A 13,162-nucleotide genomic window follows, 5' to 3' on the forward strand; every position below is an offset into this window, starting at 1 on the left:
GCTGCGCCAGACCGGTCATCATACAAGATTGTTATGCAGTGTTACTTTCGCATATCTGCAAATCATGGTTAGTTATTAAAATTAACTGAAAAAATAATTTTCCGAAATCTCAACATTCAATGTAACGCGTGCACTTCTTGATTGTCATGAGCTGTCTTTGCCCTCACTTGATAAGTGTGTGCTGTACATTGCTGGAAATATTTTGTTAGAAAGTTTATAAAGGCAAAATTTTAAATCCAATCTTAAATCCGTAGCCAAATAGCACTAGACCCTACTCATAGTGTTGTGTTCCTGCCGGTGAGTAAGGCTGCCAGAGCTCAACGAGGGTGCGGTGTGCTGATGACGGGGGGACTTACGGAACTGACTTATTCCTTTGAGTCGTCGGCAACCCGAACCCTCCTTGGAACTGTATTGTTGTGTATTTCACACCGCAAAAGGGAATGTACAAGTTTATAATGGGGTGGCAACGCGCATGTGACACTCTTTGAGTTGAAGGCGTCCATAGGTTACGGTGACCGCTTTCCATCATGCGGACCGTACGTTTGTAAAGGCAAAATCTTTAATAATTAATTAAATTAAGGGCATGATTAAGTTAAATAACTATGTAAGATTACGTTCCTTCAAACAAAACCCACTTGTTGGTAACACACTGTAGAGTCAAGCTACTGAATTTAATATTCATGTTCTGTGCAAACACGTCCGCAATGAAGAGGCAAAGCTAACATCAAATGTTCTCTGTATTCATAGTGTTTTCGCTAGCCATTACAGAATGGATGACCCAATTCTAACAATGCCTTTAACGGCTCAGCCACGACATTGGTCTAAGCGCGACAGCGGTGAGCGGCGGCCATACATTGGAGCGAGACACAGCGATGCAACTTTTCATTCGCACGTATGGCTGCCGCTCACCGCTGTCGCGCTTAGACCAGTGTCGTGGCTGGCCCGTAAAGATGTCATAGCGGGGCGTTTTCCAAAATAAATCTCGAATATCGAATTTCACCAGATCTGGACGTGGATGCACCAGATCTTCGCAGAATCACGAGCTGATTCGATCCTGACTTGACGATAAAAAAATGTGTCCTATTGTTTTTCCTTTTACGTCACGATTTTAAAATTAACTACAGTATGAGGTTCTTCAAAAAAGGAGTGTACAAGTTTTTAATGGGTCGTCAACGCTCATGTGACACCTCTTGAGTTGCAGGCATCCATAGGTTACGGTGACCGCTTTCCATCAGGCGTACCGTTTACCTTTTTGCCATCGACGTGGTATAAAAACAAAAAACTTACTACGTGCGTGACGTATTGGAAATTGTATGGAATTTTGTAAGGATGGTTCGGGTTGCCGACGACTCAAAGGATAATAGACGGAACAAATTAGTTCCGTAGATCCTCCCGTCACCAGCACACCGCACCCTCGTTGAGCTCTGGCAGCCTTACTCACCGGCAGGAACACAACCTTATGAATAGGGTCTAGTGCTATTTGGCTGTGGTCTTCTGTAAGGCGGAGGTACTTCCCCTGTTGGGCTCTGCTCCAGATTCGAGCGAGATGATATCCGCTGTGCTGTGCCCTATCACACAAAGCGGAATATCATTCGCTATGCCCTACTTCCTACGATGCCCCCCATCCCATTAACAACCTTCAATGCTCTAAAAAAACCAGGTACCGAAACCTTCAAATCAAGAGTGAACAGGCATCTTCTGGGCGAGCTCACTTCATCGTAGGCCACGTCTTTGCCTTTGGCTAGTCTGTGGCCAAGAGTAAGCCCATTTATAATTAAAAAAAACCGATGAATCGATGAGGTCCAGAAAGACCTATGTGACCTTCAGGTGACTGAGTGGCATCAGAGCGCACAGGATAGGAGCTAATGGCGGAGTCTACTGTCGGAGGTCAAGAACCACTTCGAGTCGCTGAGACACCTCAGTAAGTAAGGTCTAAAAAACTCTTTTTACCTGATAGAACGTCTCCAGAATTTCCTCCATCTTGACCTTGCATCAGGGATCCAACGATGCTCCCAAGTGCCCCCATGCCTTCGCCATCCCCCATATTCTGGATGAAGGAGGACGCCAGGTCCAGAAACGGGTTCTCTTCTTCTGTTCTGATGAACGGCAGTAGGCCGCAGAGGAGGAGAAGGGAGAGCTTCATTTTGTCTGAAAACGAATAAAAGTTTTTTTTAACATATGTAGATAGGCGTAATGTAGATGGCGTGACGAGCTTAACGCCTTTATGATTTTTATGAAGAATGGCGGGAGACTTCAGAAGATAGGGATACGTGGAGGAATTCGAGGGAGGCCCTCTGCTCAGCAGTGGAACAATATGGGTTCTTTAAAAAAAAATACTTAGGTCATGGTACAGTCACAGGCAATAAAATCGCTCAAAAAGAAGGCCGCGAAAATATCTGAAGGAATGGGGTTCTCAATTCGTCTGTATTTTATTTTTTTATGCTTGTTCCACTGGACTGGTCCCATTTTTATCAGAACCCAGCTCTGATGATGGGATCTTGGAGAAATTGAGGGAACAGGGAACAGCATGCACTTACGTCCAGAACAGTGACATTTGGTGCAGTGGAACTGCTGATGAAGATCGGAACGGAACTCCTTAAATCTGAACGGCATACTTATAGTGACTTTGGTATTTTTATAAGAACAGCCACTTACGTTCAGAACAGTGACATTTGGTGCAGTGGAACTGCTGATGAATATCAGAACGGAACTCCTTAAATCTGAACGGCACGCTTATAATGACTTTGGTATTTTTATGAACAGCTTGCATTTAACTTCAGAACATTGACATTTATTTGTTAAAAGATTTGCTTTCTTTGTTATGTTTGTTAAGCATCTTAAGTTTTCAAGTCAAATTTTGTCAAGCACGATTTCTTATAATCGGATATTGGATTCATGAGGAATTGAGGAAGCTCCTCAAACCTTAACGGTATACGTATTATTCATTTGTATTTCCATCAAATAATCAAATATTTATATTAAATAATATCTACACACTTCTACATAATCCAACATTCGCAAGTACCTTTCACCAGAACCCCAAAAGCGACGGTTTTTTTTCTTAAAAATTATAAGGATTTTAAGTGCAATGTTGCTTATCACCTTGGAATATATTTGACATGGTCTTATTTATAAAGCCAATAATAGCGTGTCATACCTATTTATGTGACCTTCGAAGAGTAAACATAATATAATATATACATGTTATGTATTTATTACAGGCCACTGTAACGAATACCTATATAACTGGACGAATAAAATTATCCTTATCTTTATTGCAAAATAAACTTGTAATTTTAAATTGAAATTGGTTTCAGGGGTCCTGTGTTTCACCGTAGTGACAAATTGTGACTTAGTAGGTATAGAATAGAATAGAATAAACATTTATTCGTGAACACAGACAAGACAAAGAACACATAATAACAACAAGACAGAAACACTATGTAACATAATTGCCGAAGATAAATCCTACGGCTTATACATTACCTTCTATAGTACCTTTAATTTTCATGGTGTTTATTTTAAAAAAAGGAAGTGGTATTCGTAACCGCTATTCGATACCGGTTATGCGCTTAAATGGATCACCAGCATTAATGTTACACCCTGTATGGCAATCGATTTGTTTCAATGGTGCACGTCGTATGATTGACTATAAAATACATAACTACGTAGATGAAAACAGTTTCATATTTGTTAAACTAGTTTTTCCCGCGGCTTCGCCCGCGTACTATGTAATCTTATTCAATCGTTGAACTTTGGACCTTCATTTTACCCTCAAAGGGCCGGTTGTATCAAACCGTCTGTCACCGTTAAAGCGTTCGTTAAATTTTATTGTACGGGAAGTTCCATAGACATCTGCTGCGTGACGATGATGAGTCGGTCAAATGTGGTTGATGCAACTGGCCCTTATTAGGATGTGAATATCGAAATATGTTTTCTTAAAGCTCGGCCACACATGCGCGTTTTGGTAGCGTAGGCGGAGCGGTAGCGGAGCGTTAGCAGAGCGCATCGATAGCGGTGCGCCGGACGAACGGTGGCGTTGCGCCCAGCGGACGCCGGCGGGAACTAACGAGCGCGGATTGCGAGCGGAATGCGCGCGGATTGCGAGCGGAACGCCAGCGTTCCGCCGGCGCACCGCTATCATTGCGCTCCGCTGACGCTCCGCTACGCTCCGCTACACTACTCTATCAAAACGCTTTATGAGTGGCGGAGGCTAGTGCTCCTCTAAACCTTATAAGGAACCTACGTGCCAAATTTGGAATCTCCAGGACCAGCGGTTTCGGCTGTCCGTTGATATGTCAGTCAGTTTCTTCTTTTATATATTTAGATTGAAACAAGTTTGAAAGCATGACATTCGTTCTCCTAGCTAGTCTCAACTAGTCAATGAGTCTACTGTGCAAACAGAAAATGATTTAAGTACCAATAAAATGCATGCACCCATCTTAAAGGCCAGGAATGCACCTACAACCCTTCTGGTGTTTCGGGTGTGCATAGAAATGCACGGACGAGAAGTTTCCGAAGTTGCAGACCTTTCCTCATGAGAATTTTCGGTAATTTCTGAGAATGTTCTCGAGAACGAGAATTTATCAGAATACTTAGTAACTTCGTAGTTTATACCATGATTTCGTCGGACTCAGCAAGTCAAGACGTAGTCCTGTGGTAGTGCGCTGGCTTCATATGCCGTTGTTCTCAGGTTCGATCCTGACAGCGATATTTTTTTTTATATTTTTTGACATGACCAAAGGTCAAGAAATAATAGTTCGGTACCTAATTTTAAAAAGTCAGGACTAAAACTGTGAAGTCTGAAAGTCGAAATGTTCCCTGAAGTACAGTGAGAATTTAAGCAACTTATTAGTAACTTATCACTTATCAACAAAATAGCTAACTGTAACAGAGAATATTATATGTATAAAAACATATAGTTTTATATTATGCCCACTTAAACTTTATTTCAAGTAAATTCTCTCGTTTAAACAATAAATTTCATGTTGCAGGAATGTTCTGAGAACATTCTCAAGAATGTTTCCGCTTTTTGGGAATGTTTTCCAATTTCTACATTTACTGGGTGTGCATGGGGTGCAGTGATCGCTCACCATCAAGCGACCTGTCTGCTCGTTTGTCTCCTATATTTCGCATTTAAAAAATTAGTGTCTGGAACACAGAGGCCAAGTCTAATCATTGTCTATGGCATTAATCAGTTCGTGTATCTACCGCGGCGGTCTACACGGTACTTAATTGTCCGTGACGGTAATACTTTTAATGACGTCATTAAATTAAACTTCTCATAGATAGTACGATAGGTATACTTTAAAGTTGTAAAGTATTCTTGAAAGTTGTAGAAACATAAATTAGTTTTTTTTTCATTCTGAACTCAGTGATATTTTTAAAGAACTTAAAGTTGATATTTGCATCGAGTGTGTTCTTGATTAGGCGTTGCGTATAGGTGAGAAGGTCAACTTTCTTGGATGGTGAAATAAAATTCCAAAATTACGTGCTTTTTCTTATAATGTTGAATGCTAATCTTAATCTACGTGTACATGTATCGAGGATAGATGGGTAGCAGGGGACAATATATCTAGTCTAGAGCCAATTTGGCCACAAGTCGTCTCCTTCACGATTTTCGTCGACATCTCTTCTAAATACCTAAAACAGGTATGGATGTGTTCCTCGTTCTCTCCAGATTACGAATTGACCTGTTTTAGTTTAAGGAGGGGGGGACGGGTCGAGAAAAAGGGGGGGAAAGATGGCGACCGACCATCATAGGTATTTATTCACATCTCGAGTCCTATGGCACCAATCTGTTCGTGCGAGGTGTCATTTGAAAGCTTATTAAACCTACTTTAATTGTTTTCAAATAACTATACTCATAAAAGTAACTGTTTACGAAATATTTGAAAATATGTGTTTTTTTATCGCGCATGAATTGCACAGGTACTAGTAAAAAATGTGTCTAACTCAATAAACAATAACTTTACCGCAATTGATGTTATTATAAAATTTTTGCGTCTATTCATGCTCTTTCTAAGCAGGGGTTATCCTCCAGGTCGCATAAACGGGCGCTGACCGTAGTAAAGTATTCAATATTTTTGAGGTCTTATTTTACGGATCCATATGTGAGAGGTATCGTTTGAAAGATAATTAAACTTACTATAATTGTTTACACATAACTATAGTCATAAAGGTAGCTGTTTACACAATATTTGAAAATATGTGTTTTTTATCGAGCATGAATCGCACAAGTACTGGTAAAAAATGCTTCTAAGTCACAACAATAACATTACCGCAATTGATGTTATTATAAAATTTACGCGACTATTCATGAGCTTTCTAAGAATATAAGTTTTATTGGTAAGTGATAATATGGCCATGAAATTACGAATTTTGTTTCGTAGTGGTCACTCCGCCGGTCGCATAAATGAGCGCTGACCGTAGTTAAGTATTCAATATTTTTAAGTTTCTATTTTACGGATCCATATGTAAGAGGTATCATTGGAAAGCAAATTAAACCTACTATAATTATTTTTGAATAACTATCGTTATAAAGGTAGCTGTTTACAAAATATTTGAAAACATGAGTTTTTTTTCGAGCATGAGTTGCACATATGCAGATAAAAAATGCTTCTAACTTAATAAACCATAACTTTACCGCAATTACTGTTATTATAAAATTTACGCGAAATTTCATGCGCTTTCTAAAAATATAAGTTTTATTGATGTATGATAATATACGACCAAGTAATTACGAATTTGGTTTAGCAGGGGTCACTGCGGCCTGTCACGAGTGTCACGGTATTGGGTGCTGACTGACCGTCGCCAAATTTTCTACATTACTCAGATCCTATTTTACTGATAAATTTGTGAGAGGTATCATTTGAAAGCATATTATGCGTACTACCTTTATTTCTAATACTTCAAGTCGAAACTGTAGAAGTTTACAAAATATTTGATTAGTAATATGTGTATTTTACTGTGCAAGAATAGCATTGGCATTATTAAGACACGCTTCTAGCTCAAAAAATGATTGTTTTCCGCAATTGATATAATAACAAAATAAACGGAAAATGTATGACTTACACAAAAAATAAGTTTGGTTTGTATTGCATAAACAATTAATTTTAATTTGTTCACCTCACCTACTGGGCACCATCATATAAATGGATGTCCACATTGTCCACCGTCGTTACCTTTTTTCATGATTTTTCAGACTTTATTTCACTGATCTATATTTAAAATAAATATATACTTAATTGATCAGTAAAATAAACTCTGTAAAATGATGAATATGACTATTGACCGTGCGAGGTGGGTATGGTGGACAAATTAACATAATTGTTTAAGCAAAACTAACAAAACTCTTTTTTTGTAAAGGCCATACATTTTGCGGTTCATTTCGTTATTATATCAATTGCGGAAAAATATAATTTATTGAGCTAGAAGCATGTTTCACTCGTATCAGTGCGAATACTATTCATATACAGTAAAAATACACTTATTGTCAAATATTTTGTGAACTTCTACAATTACGACTAAAATTATTAAAAAGTAACGATAGTACGCATAATATTCTTTCAAATGATACCTCTCACAAATGGATCGCTAAAATAGGATCTGAGAAATACATAAAATTAGGCGACGGTTGTGCAGCACCTATTTACGTCACGGGGTTGCAGTGACACCTGCTAAACCAAATTCGTAATTACTTGGTTGTATAATATCATACATCAATAAAACTTATATTTTTAGAAAGCACATGAAATGTCCTGTAAATCTTATAATATCATTATTTGCGGTAAAGTTATTGTTTATTGGTCATGCACCAAGATACAATCTTAAAAATTATGTAAACGGCAACGAAAATGGTCATCCATGTATATGACGGTGCGCAGTGAGTATGATGGATAAATTAACATTAATTGTTTATGCAATACTGACAAAACTTATTATTTGAAAAGGTTTAAGGTCATTTTGGCACTTATTTTGTTAGTATATCAATTGCGGATAAAATATAATTCATTGAGCTAGAAGCATGTTTTACTCACATCGGTTCCAATGCATATTTTCAAATATTTTGTTAGCTACTACAGTTACAACTAAAATTATTGAGAACTAATGATAGTACGCATAATATACTTTCAAAAGATTCCTGTTCAATAAAATAGGATCTGAAAAATATAGAAAATTTGGCGACGGTCAGCATCCATACGTGGCCGGGCGCTGTGGCCCCTACTTAACCAAATTTGTAATTACTTAGTTATATAATATCATACACCAATAAAACTTATGTTATTAGAAAGCGCATGAAATTCCGCGTAAATTATATACTAACATTAATTTCGGAAAAGTTGTTGTTTATGGATTAAGAAGCATTTTTTACCAGTAGCTACTTGTGCGACTCATGGTCTATAAAACACATATTTTCAAATATTTTCTAAACAGCTACCTTTATGACTATAGTTATTTATAAAAAAATATAGTAGATTTAATTAGCTTTGAAATGATACCTCTCGCATATGGATCCGTAAAATAGGACCTCAAAAATATTGAATGCTTTACTACGGTCAGCGCCCATTTCTGCGACCGGGCAGAGTGACTCCTGCTAAACCAAATTCGTAATTACATGGTTATATATTATCATATACCAATTAAACTTATATTTTTAGAAAGAACATGAATAGACGCAAACATTTTATAATAACATCAATTGCGGTAAAATTATTGTTTATTGAGTTAGACGTATTTTTTACTAGTACTTGTGCAATTCATGCGCGATAAAAAAACACATATTTTAAAATATTTCGTAAACGGTTACTTTTATGAGTATAGTTATTTAAAAACAATTAAAGTAGGTTTAATAAGCTTTCAAATGACACCTCGCACGAACAGATTGGTGCCATAGGAGTCGAGATGTGAATAAATATCTATGATGGTCGGCCGCCATCTTTCTCCCCCCTTTTTCTCAACCCGTCCCCCCCTCCTTAAACTAAAACAGGTCAATTCGTAATCTGGACAGAACGAGGAACACATCCAACTAATCGTGACGTAGGATGACGTCGGCGCATATCGCGCTCCGTATTGGCCGCGATAGGTATCACGCGACATGTGTGGTTACATCGCTTGGACCAGAGATGGCGTGGCAGAGTGACAAATTTGAGTCCCGAGGAAATACGTAGCGTGCGTAGCGAGTAATTTAGAATCTTGAGCGTAGTGAGGGACTTAAAAGTCACGAAATGTAAATAACTTTGGTCTCGCGTTTCATATATAACGTTTTACCACAGAATATATAATAGTACAAGTTTTACTTCAGCAGGTGTAACAGGAAGAAAAAATTTAATGCACAGAAAGTAAAGCATTCTATAACAATTAAATGAGATCGGAACAGGTTGTTAAATCCAGGTTCCTGGGGTTGAATATGTATCTATACACCGTGTTTTTCGTTAAATTCGACACGTAGCTAGGTTCATTATCAGGAACCACTCTGTATATCAGTTTTAGTTAAATTCGCAAAATAAAATTTTTCATCCTTTTCATACATATTAAACGAATGTATTAGTGTGAGACACCCTTAAGAATAACATTCAAGTTAGTGTCAAGTGATTGACGGCACATGTCAAAACAAATAATATTAGGAATTGGTAAAGACTGTGTCACACACATGTTCAGTAATTATAATTATCTTTATTTTTTTAATAACTCGATAACCGTAAGAGTTAAGACGCAAGTTTCTTAGAGAAATTAGTTGTATTTGATCCACAGATCATCCCTTAAAGTTAACGGAATTCAATAAAAACAGGTTGTATAGAAATTTGCAGTAAGCAACAAGCTATTTTACTCACTGATTTTAAGCAGCAAAATACGCTCTTTCCAGCTGCTGAGTTAAAAATGCCTTTTCAGCTTTACGAGATTTACAAAATTTATTTAAGACGCTACAGGAGCGAAAATAGCTAAAGCCTTCCCAAATGGAAAGGAGCCCCCCTTTCAATTTGGGAATTTTAGTTAAATATACTATTGTTATTTCACCAGATTTATCGAAAACAAATGTCTATTCAGAACAAATCAGTTAAAAGATATTGCCAAAAAATATTTAACAAAAAATCCAGGGTAATCAATCGTAACGAAATTTGAGAATCTGAATAACAATGAAATAATCTATGTCGGATCGTTTAGTTTTTTTGGCTAATTGTTACCAATTTTGAATACTACCTTTTTTGCGCCATAATCAAGAAGGCCGTTTTTGGAATTTTTTGATGGGCTCTGTCTTTAAAAATAAGAATATCAAAAAAATCAAAACGGTCCGACATAGAAAAAAATAATCTGGGTTAAAAAATCATTGCTCTTCAAAAACCAGGGAGGAAATAGTCGAGAGCGTTTGTATGGAGAATTTACCCCTACTGTATCATCTTAATATTTCCTTTTCCTTATACAATTACATTACTTTCCCGAACCTATCACACATCAAGATACTGAGAAAAGTGACATCAAAGTAAGAAGTTAGGTAAAAAACTCGGTATGTGATGAATAAAAGATTGGATGGATATGGTCCGTCACACTGAAATTCTAGAGATTTCATAAAAAGGAAATCTGCTTTCATTACATGAGACGTTGTTTAGCCATTTTAGGGTTCCGTAACTCGAGAGAAGGAAACAGAAACCTTTATCTATAAAAGACCCACAAATTTTTAAAATGTGTTTTTGCGGTTTAAACGTGAATTAAAATTTTGAAAAAATCCCCGACTGCGACATAGTGGACCGATTTTTATGAAACATGGCTAAGAACACTCCCGACTAACTCAGCTTTCAGACAAAAAAACTAAATCTAAATCGGTTCATCCTTTCGGTAGCTACGAGTCTACAGACAGACACACACAGACAGTCAGACAAACAGACAGACAGACAGACGGACAGACAGACAGACAGACACGTCAAACTTATAACACCACGTTTTTGCGTCGGGGGTTAAAAATAGCACACCCTCGGCGACCTGTGGGCTAGTTCACCCCAGTGACATTGGCACGACAGTTTTTTTTTCAGAGGTGGAGGTAATCCTCATGACAATTAAGTGCCTGTAACAATGTTACTCATTGTCAATATTTCCTTGTTAAGGCAATGTGATGTGTCACTGTCGTGTCGGGCGACAATTGTCACTGTTGAAAAAAGTAGAATAGGCCAAAAAAGTAGATAAAATAAGAGTTACCGCAAGAAAACTGTGACTCAGCTAAGTAGGGATAAAATTACATTCTTCTGCAATGCGTAAAATAAGCAAAAACTATGAATTATGTTCAAAGATGAGATAAAAAAGGCTTGTTGAGTGCATTTTATTTATTCATAGAACAATACAAGATTGTGTTGAATATTTACACCTTAACCTACTATTTAATATAAATTATGTTTATGATGGCGCCATTTTAGATTGCAGACAACAAATATTTATGACCATATTTAGGGTTCCGTAGTCAACTAGGAACTACTACAACTCCCCTCTGTCACAACTTTCCTAGGTCTCCCCTTACCTTTGATTAACAAAGCATGAGACTTCCCATACTTTCTACCGTCACGGCTTGTGGTCAAATCGAGCATTGTCAACTGCCCTCCATTCTAACAGTCTTTTTTTTTTTTTAATTATAAATGGGCTTACTCTTGACCCAGACGGAACAACATACCTACATGGGTACCTATGCCACTGAAACTTGAGCAGTTTCATGTGCTCTGCCCACCCGTTTCGGAAATACAAGCCCATACCACAGTATAATAGAAAGTACTAACGTACTGAAATAGAAAGTACTGTCGAAAACGCGAACAGTCGACCTGTCATATCTCACCCACACAAGCATGGTATGCGTTCACCTACATGAGCTTAGAATGTGTGCTAGGAACGCGCCTCTTTCATATATTTGATCGCCAGTGTCTGAGGTGTGCCCATACCCATAGTTTCCTCACAGGGATATGCAGAGATTGCAGAGTATACGAAACAAGCCACTCCAATTTTTCGTCGACCATGCCGTCGTATGAAAATGCATACGGATATGTTCAGCGACGATGACGCGTAAGCCGTGATCCACACACAGGCGACGCATGTCCTAAGACGCGGAACGGACGTCAGCGCCGCGCCGCCCGAGTGTAATTTAAAAAACGTCTGCTCAGTACATTTTGTATAGGAAGAACGTAAGACGCGCCTCAAAGGACGCACTCCAAGCGACGCGTCGCTCGAGGCGCGCGCCGCGTCGCTATCCTATTCAAATGTCCAATGACCTATATAATGTCCTCATCCTCATTCTCATCCTATCCGTAACATGTGTGTGGATAATCCCTAAGTCTTCATAGTAAAGAGCGATTTTTGTTCGGCTGGGGAGAGGAGCTAGGTTTGGGGAGACCCTATGCATTCTAAACAGTGTACTACAAATGTGTATAAAACGTGAGTGTGCACGGGAAAACGTCCCACTTTCTCGATTGCTATAAAGCCGCTTTATCAGTTTATTCATATCAGATTCACAGAAGTAAATCTCGCCTTAATAAAAACCGGCCAAGAGCGTGTCGGGCCACGCTCAGTGTAGGGTTCCGTAGTTTTCCGTATTTTTCTCAAAAACTGCTGAACCTATCAAGTTCAAAACAATTTTCCTAGAAAGTCTTTATAAAGTTCCACTTTTGTGATTTTTTTCATTATGTTTTAAACATATGGTTCAAAAGTTAGAGCCGGGACGCACTTTTTTTTCCTTTAGGAGCGATTATTTACGAAAATATTAATATTATAAAAAAACAATCTTAGTAAACCCTTATTCATTTACAAATACCTATTCAACAATATATCACACGTTGGGGTTGGAGTGAAAAAAAAATATCAGCCCCCACTTTACATGTAGGGGGGGTACCCTAATAAAACATTTTATTCCATTTTTTATTTCTGCACTTTGTTGGCGTGATTGATGTAAATATTGGTACCAAATTTGAGCTTTCTAGTGCTTACGGTTACTGAGATTATCCGCGGACGGACGGACGGACAGACAGACATGGCGAAACTATAAGGGTTCCTAGTTGACTACGGAACCCTAAAAAACCGACAAAGTGGGACTTTTTACTAAACACACTCACAAATAATTATGTACCAACGTAATAGCTACCTAACTCTTTTAGTCATCACACTTAATTTTCTCTCCAACATTTTAATACAA

At 38.0% G+C, this 13,162-nt stretch overlaps 1 protein-coding gene across 1 annotated transcript in view; it reads right to left on the minus strand.

Moving 5' to 3' along the window:
* The window catches only part of LOC125238408, a 51,761-nt gene that overhangs the window by 31,736 nt on the left and 6,863 nt on the right, over positions 1-13,162 (minus strand). The window contains exon 2 of the mRNA XM_048145734.1: positions 1,951-2,148. Within this exon, the coding sequence (XP_048001691.1) occupies positions 1,951-2,143 (193 nt within the window). The 5' untranslated portion in view covers positions 2,144-2,148. The remainder of the gene's footprint in view (positions 1-1,950; positions 2,149-13,162) is intronic.

This window comes from Leguminivora glycinivorella, chromosome 23, assembly GCF_023078275.1.
Source record: "Leguminivora glycinivorella isolate SPB_JAAS2020 chromosome 23, LegGlyc_1.1, whole genome shotgun sequence".
In the NCBI taxonomy this organism is placed as follows: Eukaryota; Metazoa; Arthropoda; class Insecta; order Lepidoptera; family Tortricidae; genus Leguminivora; species Leguminivora glycinivorella.